This window comes from Chironomus tepperi, unplaced genomic scaffold (genome assembly GCF_022539635.2).
Source record: "Chironomus tepperi strain 1889 unplaced genomic scaffold, CSIRO-AGI_Ctep_v1 contig_445, whole genome shotgun sequence".
NCBI lineage: Eukaryota > Metazoa > Arthropoda > Insecta > Diptera > Chironomidae > Chironomus > Chironomus tepperi.
The window spans coordinates 4180967-4193551 of record NW_027226567.1 but is presented as its reverse complement, the minus strand read 5'-3'; the positions used below and the strand labels follow the sequence as shown (position 1 = coordinate 4193551).

Genomic DNA, 12585 nt, shown 5'->3' with positions numbered 1-12585 from the left:
GAGATGTAAAGCTATGCTTAGGCAGTTCGCGGATGATTATAGCTTAACGAGTGTGAATTTTTGTAGATGGCAAATAGCAAAAGAGCACGAGGGCGGCTAAGGAATTTTTGAAGGCAGGCTGCAACTAGAGACAGTGTAGCACTTGGTATTGTTAATTGGAAAGGGGCATCCAGTAATAGAACCAGTTTTAGACGCCAACTGAGAGAGGCCATAGATCAAAATGAGAGCAATTGAGCGATTGGAAATTATGAGCTTAAAATGAATTTGGATTGAGGTTTTAAAGGTTTGCTGGATATCAGTGGAATGACAAAACGTTGCTGTAAGTGTTCATATACATAATGAGGTCTTATATCACGGCTAGGATCTTCAAAATGACATGTAGACGACAAAAACAGACATTCTTGAATAACACAAATGAAGAAGGCTCCAGCAAGGAGCTCTTAAGGCTCAACTAAGCTCATTAAAGAGCTTGAAGTTCCATCAAATACGAAAGGAGACTTTCAATAGAGATAGTATTGCACATGGCATTAAATATTGGCTAGTGGAAGCCAGCAATTGAGCCAGCTTAATGCAACATCAATAAGACGCCATAGATCACAATTGATCTGTTAAACCAGAGAAGTATGTATGCACAACTCTTAAAACACTCTCTAGAAACACTCTTAAATCCTCCTAATCACCCCTTCATATTTACCAACCCTGCAAATCCCTAAATTACTAGCAAAAATTATTCTAATGAATGTCAAAAAATTTATTCACTGATTTATATTTTCATTGACATAATTTGACCTTCTACTTACACCGAAAATTGTGTTTGTAATGCGTGACTTTTTCCACTTTATGCGAGATTAAAAAAATATATTCTCGCAATTGAAAATTCATCATCATGATGTCTCATAGAGGAAAAAATTATTTATATTGAGGGTGGAAAAATATTGCATGACAGGATATTACACGATTGACTGGAGGTTACGTATCTTCACGCCTAACTGTAAATTTTTTAAAAACAGCAAATTTTTCGTCATCCTTGTAAATGAAAAACAGGGAAAATTTTCACCTCCTAATAATTTTTCCGATGACTCATCACTTTAAAATTTTCAGTTACAGCACTAAATATGTGTAAATTCATCATCACGCATGAATACAGCCATAGCAAACAAAAGCAGATTATTAACTGATAAAGTGAAAAAAATTCCCTCGATGATAAACATCGGAGGTGAATTGACACAAAAAAAAAGTGCGGAATGACTACATTTTAAAGATATTGTAAATAGCTTAGGCAAGTATCTTGGAGATGTTGATGATGTTTTTGTCGTGTGGATGTTGAAACATGGGGTGCTGTTAAGAGTGAATTTGAATGTCTTTACATAATTTTTGAAGATTTCTCCAAGGTATCAATGAAAATTCTTTTTAGGAGGTTGTGGAAAGTATTTTAAAATTGAGGGGGGTTTGGGGGATTTGAGCAAGGGATGGATGAATTTTTGGAGAGGAATTTTTGCTATTTTTTAAGGATTTTTAGGTATTTTACCACTTTTCAAGAGTTAGCCTCATAGATATTTGTAAAAATATGAATTTTTCAAGCGGAAAATTTGATTTTTTCATAGAAATTCTACAAATTTAATAATTGTGGCGAGCGCTGACAGGCATAAGGCATGCTTTTATGGTCCCGAAACATCATTATGGTACCTAAAAGTGGACTCTTTGTCTCAGGAGTCGTTTAATTACGACATCATGCAAAAAGTAGGAATTTTTGAATTTTCAACCCATTTATCATTGCAAAATTTGTTCAGAAAATCACAAATTCAATATGAAACTTACCAGAATTCAGACAGCACCCACGACGTACCCTCCAACTTCTCAACTGTCTTCTTCAAAACATTCCATAACAGTACCCACCCCTTTGTAATTTGTCTCAAAAAAATCTCATCTCCCTTGACCTGATTTCCTAATTTAGCTTCATCTTTAAATTTTAACATCCTATCTCCATCCTCTCATTCGACTTGTAAATAGAATTCATTGAATGGAATAATTAGGTATCGATTTTACAGCTTCCCTTCGATTTATTTCCTACATTGTGCTCTTTTCACTTCCTTGTTGATTTCTGCTTACAATTGTCGATTGGAATCGCGATGAATGAAATTATTTACAACCGACATCAGCGGCTTTGTTCGGGAAAAAAGTCATAAAAATTTCTAATATTTTTTTACGATTTTTCATTCATTCAGATCCAAAAAACTGCACTTTTTTTGTTTGCGTAAATAAGTCAACCACCTGCATTAGTTGGAATAATATTTTATTGATGTCGGTGAAAAGCTGTAAAAAATTCTTTTTATGACATTTTTATGATGTTTTCCGCTTTAAAGTAAATGAGGAAAAAAAAGAGGAAAACATGATGAATTTTTTACGTTCCTTTGATGTCTTATGAATAGAAGTGCCGCAAATGAGGGGAAATTTTTTCGACGATTTTCAATTCGCAGACAACTTCAAGTTGGTCGGTAAGGCAGATTCGATGGTAAAATTATGAGGGGAAGTAATGTAATGTCTCTTAAATATTTATGAATATAAAATTTATTTTTTTAAGAAAATGTAAAGCATCATTAACGTAATTATCATTTTAGCTATGAGAAGAAATTCAGCATGGCTTATTATCCAATTACTTTTTATTGATGAAAATATTTTCAAATGCCATAAAAATTTCCAGCTGAGAATTTAAGCATTTTTTTGGTATTTTTCAAGAAATCGAATGGAAAATTTGAATCAGCAAAAATAATTTTATATTTTTTGCAAAGCCTGTCATTTTTATGGCAAAGCTTAATTTCAAAGACAAATAGAAAAGAAATAAGATATTTTTATGGAATAAAAAGAATTCAAGATTTTGATACACATGTGTGGTTTTCGAAGCTACATATTTTGAATTTGCGTCATCCAAATTTGAATGCGGGTTCAAGCAGTTTTGAAGTCAAAGACCTCAGTTAAGACTCAGAATTTGAGTAGTTATGCTTCAGTTCCAAACAGACAATGGGCATATTTTTGTTATTCAGACACCTTAGAACTGAAGAATTAAGAACTTAGTTTCATCAAAAAGATGTCCATTTGAGTCTCAATTGACCAGTCATATTGAGCAAAAGTTTACTTTTCCAGGAACACAATGGTTGTTAGCCTCGACTGAAACTGCACACGGCATGTCGTGATACACAGATTCCCCACCACCGTACCTTACTCTGATCTTTAAATAACACAGATTATCAATTTCCAAAACATCTTCAATTCACTCAACACCCATAAAATGTATCTAAAATTTACTTAACAAGTCCTTATGATTTATGGATGAAGGATTAATTAACAAGTTCTATTTCCAAAATTGCAAATTTATTTCATTGATCTAAATCAATGTTGTCCCAAAAAATTTTCCACTCGATTACGCTTTGTGAATTGGGAGAGGATTTATTGATTGAAGTAGGTAAAATGTCTTCATTTCAGTGGATTTTACATGAAGATTACTCAAGGGGTGTCGCATTGAGGTGCTATTTTTAGAATTTAAGTGGAATTATGATAACGAGAGTTGGGATGGAATGCTGTTAATGATTGTAATGGACGTTGATGAGGATTTGATTTTTGAAAAGGAATTCTGGGTATTTTTGGAAATTTGTGGACTTTGCATCTAGTTTGTTGCTTACTTTGGACATGTTAGATTGTGAACCTCATCATTCCTATTCTGTTTTTAGGACTGCCACCCTTAAAGTAGGGTCGTCAGGATAGGTTTTTAATCTATCCTATCAAATCCATGTTTCGACATAAAGCTCGGTCGCCAGCGGTGTATTTCATGGTCACAGTGGATACCACGAAAAAGTATCAATTTGCATCAGACGTCAATTCAGTCTTTTAAAGTTCTTGACTTTATTACGTGGTTTCTAAGTGAATTCTTAACGACTATTCAACTCATATTATAGCACTTTCTAGATAATGTGACCAAAAATTCAAATTAACTCAAGACTAACTTAACACTCATCACCCTTCAAACTCAAAAAAAACTTTAATTTCCAATTTAAAAATTCTCAAAAATTCAAAAGAAATTTGAAAGAATTTCAATAATTTACAACAAAAAATTTTCAAAAATATTTTCTCCCAAAGTATTTCATAAATAAATTAAACATCCATTAAAAATGGAACGAAAACAAGACAAAAAAACACTTTTAGTGTTGAAATTTTCAGCATCACTTCAACTCCAAGCGCGAACACGAGAAAGTGAGAAGGAACAAAAAACTTTTATTTTTGGAAGCAGGAGTAAAGAGAACAAAACAAAAAAAAATTCCAACTTGTCTTAAAAAATTCATTACATTACATTCCATTTAGGAGAACAAGTAATAAGTAAGGAGCAACCAGCAGAAAGAATGAAAAAACATTTTTTTGTTCATCTTCAAATGCTGCAAAGTGAAAGTCATTTGAAGTGAGAAAAAAAAAATTCATTTTTCTCTCCTTTTCTTCCTCATTTTTGGCTCACTTATTGACTGAAATAATTGGCATATTAGGGATGGAAGTGCTGGCATTTTGACTTTTATTGAGGAGATTTTTTGGGTTTTTTGGAAATTTTTGAGTTTTAGAGTTTTAGAGTGAGCATTGGATAATTTAAGGTATTTTGACAATAAAGTAAGTCGGTATTACAACCTTATACAGTTATTTGCTGAGTTGAAAGCCAGAATGGCACTAAAAAGTCACTAGGACACGCTTGCATCACTAAATTGAGTAGGTAACACAACATTAGATAGTCATCTACTAAGTTGATATCCCTGAACGCTGGTTTTGGTCCACTTTGACGACTAAAAATAGGAACAACTGCTGCATGCACCTTAATTAAGTAATTTCCCTGATGACGCGTCTTTAAATAATTTTTTCCCATTTTTTGAACCATCATTTCCATAAATTCTCATCAAAATATGCAAAAACATCCATGCACACTTGACACTATCAATCCACAAGCAATCTAAATCGTGTAAATCCCTTCCCCTTATTTAAAAATAACAAAAAAAATGCGTCAAATCCACCTCAATCCCAATCACACATTTTCATCCTTTCTCATTTCATTCATTCATTCGAATGGGATATTCCATGCATTTCCCATGGGACGCAGTGAAATGCGAGCAACTCGAATGAACAAAAAAAAAAAAGAAAATTCAAAAGAAAAGATGTAAAGGAAGTGAAAAGAGAAAATGTAATGAAAACCACGTGTAAGGGGATTTGCTTGTGTATTAGTAAATGATTTAGATTTAGATGATATCAACTTCACTTAATGTCCTTATCTTGAGTGTTGGAACCGAATGTTTCTTGTTCTTGTGACAAAACGTTTTGGCATGACAAAACAAGAATTTCTTTGTAAGGGGAAATGACTCACCTGAATGGTTTCATCTGCTGTTAATTTTTTCTCTGTTGACATTTTCTTTTGTTATCCTCTCGCACGGCACTCGTCACTGCTTCTTCACTTTTGTATAAACACATAAACCTTCATACACCAACATTGTCATTTCTTTCCTTCCTGAATGACTTTATATCGTTAACGTATTATATTATGATGATTCAATAGCAATTACATATCATCATCATACTCGCTTTTCAAAATATTGATATTGCATAAAATATGTTGGAATTGTTAAAGCCTGTAAAGAAATAGAGAAGAAAATGGAAAATCAATGAAAAGTTCATTTGCATAATTTCATCGCAGTATGTTGCATTCATGTCTTCTATATATTTTTTTGGACGGAAAAAATATGTGTGCGGATGTAAGGAAGAATGAAAAGTGAATGGGAGATTGATGTAAAGTTAGAATTAAATCAAGATGTGATCCTACAAAGATGTAGATATGTGCTGCTGTGTAAGAAATTTTAATAAGTACCTGGAGCAGCAATTTAAAAACTTGCAGAAGTTATCTAAGGACAGATGCAACTCTAAATGCGACAGTGGGCCCTCGAACGCCTTTGCCAAGAAATTAAGTAAGGACGTAAGTATCTCAAGCAGCACAATGTGGTGGCCGGCATTTTTGATTCTAAAAATGAATCAAAATCAGCTGTCACGGTGATATCGGGGCAATTTCACGTCCTATTGGAAATGAAGTGACAAAGCGATGCTGCCCTATCAAACTGGTTGGATATCAAACTCAGAACTAGATCTTTATGGATAGAGAAGGATGATTGGAACTCCTCTTATAACAGAAATGCTGTCTGTGGCTATAAGTAACTTAAATCTCATCGTACAGTTCGAGAATCCCGAATGTCAACTAGAATTGACAACTTAAATCGACATTTTGTTACATAATCGTGGTAAAATTTAAATTTTAGATTTGCTTGAATCTGACTTGAGCCATATTCGATGAAATCCAGCCACAAGCCAGAATCACGGATTTATCTACCTTTTCCACGCCACGTGGCTTCCGAGCATATGCCTCTTCTTAACAAAAATGTCAAAAAATCAACAGAATCCTCAAAATGTAAGATAAACTCAAGTATACAGTACCATAATATCCCTACAATCATCTCCAATAAAAATTATCATTCCACTCTGCTCCTAATCCATCAACAAAACAGTTCACACAAAAATATATCTTGACACTTGATCTCATCGCCCTGATTTTGTCCCAACTCATCAAAAAATTTCATCAAAAAATCATCACCAAAAAAGTCATGCCAACTTCAAGCCCAAATGATTGAAATGAAGAATAAAAATGTTGAAATATAAAAAAATTTATGCTTTTCCTTTTTCTGTCGTTCCTTTTTCTTTTCATGACATTCAAAAGCCAGCATAAAAGTCGAGAGCACTAAAAATGTGCCTAGTCGTGCACATTTTTTTGAGGATTTTTGACATAAAATGGAATAAAAGCTTTTGGATGGAAAGGAGACACAAAAATATTTATGTTTATTTACGGTGCAATATAAGTAGTGTATAGTCACATATTGTCTCGTCATAGTTGTGTGATGGGAGTTGTTTGGATGTGATGTAGCGTTAGATTCAAGAATTTTCGAATTTTTATGTCCAAAAATTCATTTTGGACAAGTTCTGTGATAAAACATGATTTAAGTGACATCAAGCACTAATCTATGAAGTTTCCCATACTTAAAATGCTGCACATCATCATCAAACATCCCCATACATTCTCATACATCGCTACCCATGAACAGAATCGAAAGTAACAAGTTTAGCGACTTATAAAAAAAAACTACAATGTTCATTTTATGTCTATGTGCACTTTTTGACACATCTCTTGGGTCTATAATTTACATCCTAACCGGATATGTTGTAATGTTACGCTTCACAGCCACTGTAACATTTAACGTCATAGAATTACACAGACAGAGGAGCTTCACTTGCACGGTTGTCAACTCTAATTAATTTTGACAAATTTCATGTTTTTCATTCACGTTCGAGAGAGATACACAGGAGGAAGTGGAGAAAAAGTGGAGGGATAATAATGGGATATAAATGGAGACGAGCTCAGTGCTTTTTTTATCAACGTTAAAAAGTCAATTCGAATGAAAATTTTTGTGATGGTGTGAATGATAAATTGAGCTCATTTTATGGTTATTTTAATGTCAGATTGTATTAAATTGTGTGGATTTGGATATATTCTCGCACTTGAAATATTATTTTTGTGATTGCGTGTCTAGCTTGTGATGTGCGTTGATGATGTTTGACTTTTAAAGCTCATTTATCGAACTTTTTTGGTGTGTATGGGATTTTGTGCATTTTGTGGTGATTTGTTATTGATGGAATTTAGGTGAATGTGAAGTTTGGATGTTTATTTTTCAGGTTTTGTGGGATGCACTGGATGATATTGTTATAGGATTTTGGAAAATGCGATTATGTAATGTAATAGCTGTAATATGTTACTATAGTGGGTTTATTGAGCCTTACAACTGCTGTTGTAAGTGGTCAAACATTCTGAATGTTTGCAAGCTTTTATTCAATCCTAGCAACAGCAATAACAAGTGATATAGCTGCATAATAAAAGGTCATTGCCACATCCTAATAATTTATCGAATTTCAAATTAATTGACCATACTAAATCCAAATTCAAACAAACTTAATTAAGCATTTCCAGATTAAATTCATATTTCCGATTGCTGCATTCACATAAATCCACTATAATTTCAAATCAAATGAAATTAATGAAGCAGAAATGCTATTAAAATTACAAAAAATATAAGCATATTTGAATTTCAAAAGACCCTCTAGATATGATTTGTTTGTAGTGCATAATTTGTGTTAATTAAGATTAAAATTCATCATTTTTCCAGAACTCAATTTCAAAATAATTTAAATATTTGCATAAAATTTTCTTTTAAAAAAATCAGAGTTGAATTTCTAATTTCTAATTTCAAATTCCATCTAATAAATCTTCATTAAAAATTATTGCCATGACTGTCTCCCTGTTGCATAATAATAAAATTTGCCATAATTAAAATTTGACCCTCAGTGCTACAATAATGATGAACTACAAAAGCTTCGAAATAATATGATAAATGACTTTAACATTAAGTGCCATTAGAGATGCTTTTTAACATATGTGGACTGTTGTAATTGTCGATTGTGATAAATTTCTGTGCTTGTAATGTTTTTCGGATACATGAAATTTAAAGTGTGTTGATCTATGTATGAGCTTGAATTTATTGATCAAAGTGATTGCTTTGGGAGTTTAAAGAGTTAATTTTTAGGTGGAATTAGAATTTAGTGGATAGAATTTGATGCTTTAATTAGGGTGGCCAGAGGATTTTTGAAAAAAATCGGGATTCTTTAGGCAAAAATCAAGATACTCCTAAGTTCGGCACTATTGGGGTGATTTTGGACCGTTTTGAGTCTTATTATTCAAAAAACTAGTTGAATTACGTTAGAAACTTACAAAAAAATACAGAAAATAATTGAAATTCAGGAAAAATTATTTAGAGTCCTGGGCTTCAAACTGGACCTTCAAAAATTTTAATACTATTATGGAGTTTCCGACTTGTTGAAAAATCTGGACTTTTTGAGGCTTTGTCGGGTCACAGCAACAAGTTAGAAAAGTACAGCATCGTCTCGGTAAAAATACAGCTGATTACCGCCGTAGCTTTAATGCAGATCTCGAAGTCGACTCGGACTTTGAATGAAAAGTTAGACTGAAATCGGTCCGACTCCGTATGAAAGTCGAGTATGACATCAAGCTCTGCTTTAATGCCCCATTTCCCCATTTCCTCAACTTCTTCAAAAGTTTCATTTTTCACCTTCATTAGAAATTACTATAATAAAGGCTATAAACTTTCTACCTAAATGTATACCCTTAAAAATCCCCAATTAAAGATTTTTAATCCACAATTTACATTTTAGATGAAATATCAAACCCATATTTCCTCCAATTAATCCACTAATGTCTTTTCATCCCCAAATTTTTTTTCACCCCATCGACTCACACACACTCACAAAAAAGAGAAGCATTTAAAGCTAGATGTTAAAATTATAACATTGAAATGTTAGCGTAAAGCATTCAAAAGTAAAGTTATCTTCCTCTTTATTCCCGAAATTTTTTTTTTGCTTCCCTCAACTCTCTCGAGGGTATCGACATTGTGATTTATTAGTTCATTACTTCTTCGTTTTCCATTTCTGTACATAGACTTTTTTTTTGTTCCTCAATCTATTCTCACATTCAACTCGCCTAGATATCACGAAATTGTAATTCCTCGAGATGTAGAAAAAGAAGAGAGAAAAAATAATATTTTTAATCCCCGGGTTGTATGACTGTGGGGGTGGGGGGTAGGCAAAAAAATAATAAAATTTATTACAGTTTTCTACTCTTGGAACTTTTTTTTGGCATTTTGTTTCTAATAAAGTTTCGTGTTACGGCATGTTCATAATGTTCTTGCTGTATACGCATTAAATTTTTGTGGTTCTCAACACCACACATATATACAAAACATTGTTTATAAATTTTATTAAAAAAAGTTATTTTTCTGTTCATCTCAGTGTCGAAAAACGAAAAAGTTTAAAGTTTGATTTTTATGATGAAAGGAAAATTTTCAATTTTTTATGGTTTTTTATTTTCATTTCATTTGTTCGTTAATCTCGTTCGTGGAAGCGTTAAATTATTATTTTATTCAGGATAGTCATGCATTTTTAAGTATTGTGGTGTTGTGTAATCCTTCATTTAGTCTGTTAATCTGATTTTTGTATAATCTATTCTTTGGATTTTTGGTTTTGATTAGTGGGATTAATGGATTAACGGTCAATGGCGGGTTTTGCCTTGAAGATCCCTCCTTCCTAAATTCGTCCCTTTGGGAAAAATGAGAATATAATGTCTGAATCTGAGGAGTTCGGATTCTACTGTAAACTGCAAGTCCAGGTTCAAGTGCGGTGGTTTGGCGAACCCTCACTCGATAAGTTGACAGAGAGAGCCTTGAGACGACTTGAGACACATGCAATGCAATGCTCTGGATCTCTCAGATCTGAACAGTTTAAGACGTTTTTCTAAAGTCTAAAGTCAGTTTTTCTAAAACTGAAATCTTAAAAATTCAATAAAAATGCGCACCTCAACGCACCCTAACTCCTCAACACAAAAACATTCCAACTCATATATTTCTTTCCTTTCACTCACAAAACAATAACTTTAATCCGTGAGATTTTCCGCATTCCCCAGACTATCTCTATATACTTTATTTTTTTCCATGAGTAGACAATTGTGAAATTTTAACCAGAGGGCGAAGCCGAGCTTAGCTCGCTATAGTCGGCTAAGATCAGCTAAAGTCGGCTTTAGCCGGCTAAAAAATTTCGTGAAATTTCGTTAGCTGGCTTTAGCTGGCTAAACTCCTCTTTAGCCGGCTAAAAGCGTAGCTAAAGCCGGCTAAAAAGAGAATTTTTGTCTTGTGAAGTTTAATGAAATTTCATACAAAAATTTCAATTTTTTTCTTTTTAGCCGCATAAGTTCGAGTCTCAAATTTTTTTTTTTCTCTTCTTTTTTGCATTAAAAATTTTAAATTTATAATTTTTTCGTATTTTTAAATAGTAAATAGTAAATTTCAAGTATTTGAAGTGAATACTCATTCAAAATGGATATAAATCCTTATGATTAGTTCACTACAATACTTTACTATCAGAAATTAAGTTAATAAATTTAAAAATGTTTAAAAAAGTGCAAAATTCGATAATTACAATTTTTTGTAGTAAAATTTCATTTTATTATCAAAACAATATACATTTAAAACAGAAAATATGTAACTGTTAACAGTTAAATTGAATTTTAGCATTTTATATAGTAGTTCTTTATCTATATTTACAATTTCCTGTATTTCTCACCATATTTTTTGGAGAAAATGAAAATTTCCTGCCAAAAATGTGAAATTTTCAACGTTTAGACATTAATTTAACATTCCTGAAGGATTTTGATAGTAAAATATTATAATGAACTGATTAATTATTATTTATTTTAATCTTGAATGAGCTTTTACTTCAGATAGGGTAAAGAATATAATTTTTGTGGTATTGACATTTTTTTGGAAATTCTATTTTACACTGCTTTTCACTTCCAGAAAGGTAAATAAATTATGAAAGAATGCTATTAAAATGATATATGTTTAGTTTTATGGAGCTTTTAGCTTACTATAACTAAGTTTTATCGATCCAAAAATTTACCCTAAAAATTCAAGTTTTTACTACAATTTTCAATTAAATATTTTCTTAAGGAATTATCACTGATTCATTTAGGAAGTGGACTGATATGATAAAACAAACCATATATTTTCACAATAATTAGTATTAAACAGTTAAAGTTAATTAGTTTAACTAAAAAAACACATTTAAAATATGTGAACATTGAATATAATTTTTGTGGTAAAAAAATCTAATTTTTGTGGTATTTTTTCTAAGAAATTTTTTGGTTGATTTTTCCCTAAGGTTGATGCTCCCCTATCTCATTTAAAATTTAAAAATTCGTTAAATTTTTTTCAACTTTTTTTAATTAATTTATCATTTTCCACGTGCTTTTCAGACTTAAATTGAACTTAAATTAGTTGAATATAAGCTTGATAATAAATTTAGCCAATCTTCTTGAAGAATTAAGCTGCAAATTCTCAATTTATCATTACCACAAAAATTATATTTTTTTACCACAAAAATTATATTTCATACCACAAAAATTATATTCACTAATAAAATCAGTTTTTCACGAAAACTGTTATTTTAGGATAAATTTTGATTTGCTTATAGTATTTTGATTTTTATATTTGATTTATCTTAGAATATTTTGCCGAAGAAATTGTCCTAAAAGAATTAACACGTGAAAAGTTATGAACTTTTAAAATCTTGAAGATTGAAATTACCACAAAAATTATATTCTTTACCCTACTTGAAATTTATGAATTAAATTCCAAAAAAATAATAATTTTTCATAAATTTAAACTTTTTAGGGTAAAAAAGAAGAAAAAATCAAACCTGAGACTCGAACTTATGCAGCTAAAAAAGAAAAAGTTTAAAATTTTTGTATGAAATTCACAAGGCAAAAATTCTCTTTTTAGCCGGCTATAGCTGCGATTTTAGCCGGCTAATATGCGTTTAGCCAGCTATAGCCAGCTAAAAGAA

At 31.6% G+C, this 12585-nt stretch overlaps 1 protein-coding gene across 1 annotated transcript in view; it reads right to left on the bottom strand.

Moving 5' to 3' along the window:
- The window catches only part of LOC139098383 (protein sickie-like), a 215028-nt gene extending 209414 nt beyond the window's left edge, over positions 1 to 5614 (bottom strand). The window contains exon 1 of the mRNA XM_070650570.1: positions 5390 to 5614. Coding sequence (XP_070506671.1) covers positions 5390 to 5431 — 42 coding nt within the window. The 5' untranslated portion in view covers positions 5432 to 5614. The remainder of the gene's footprint in view (positions 1 to 5389) is intronic.
- Positions 5615 to 12585: the final 6971 nt, after the last annotated feature.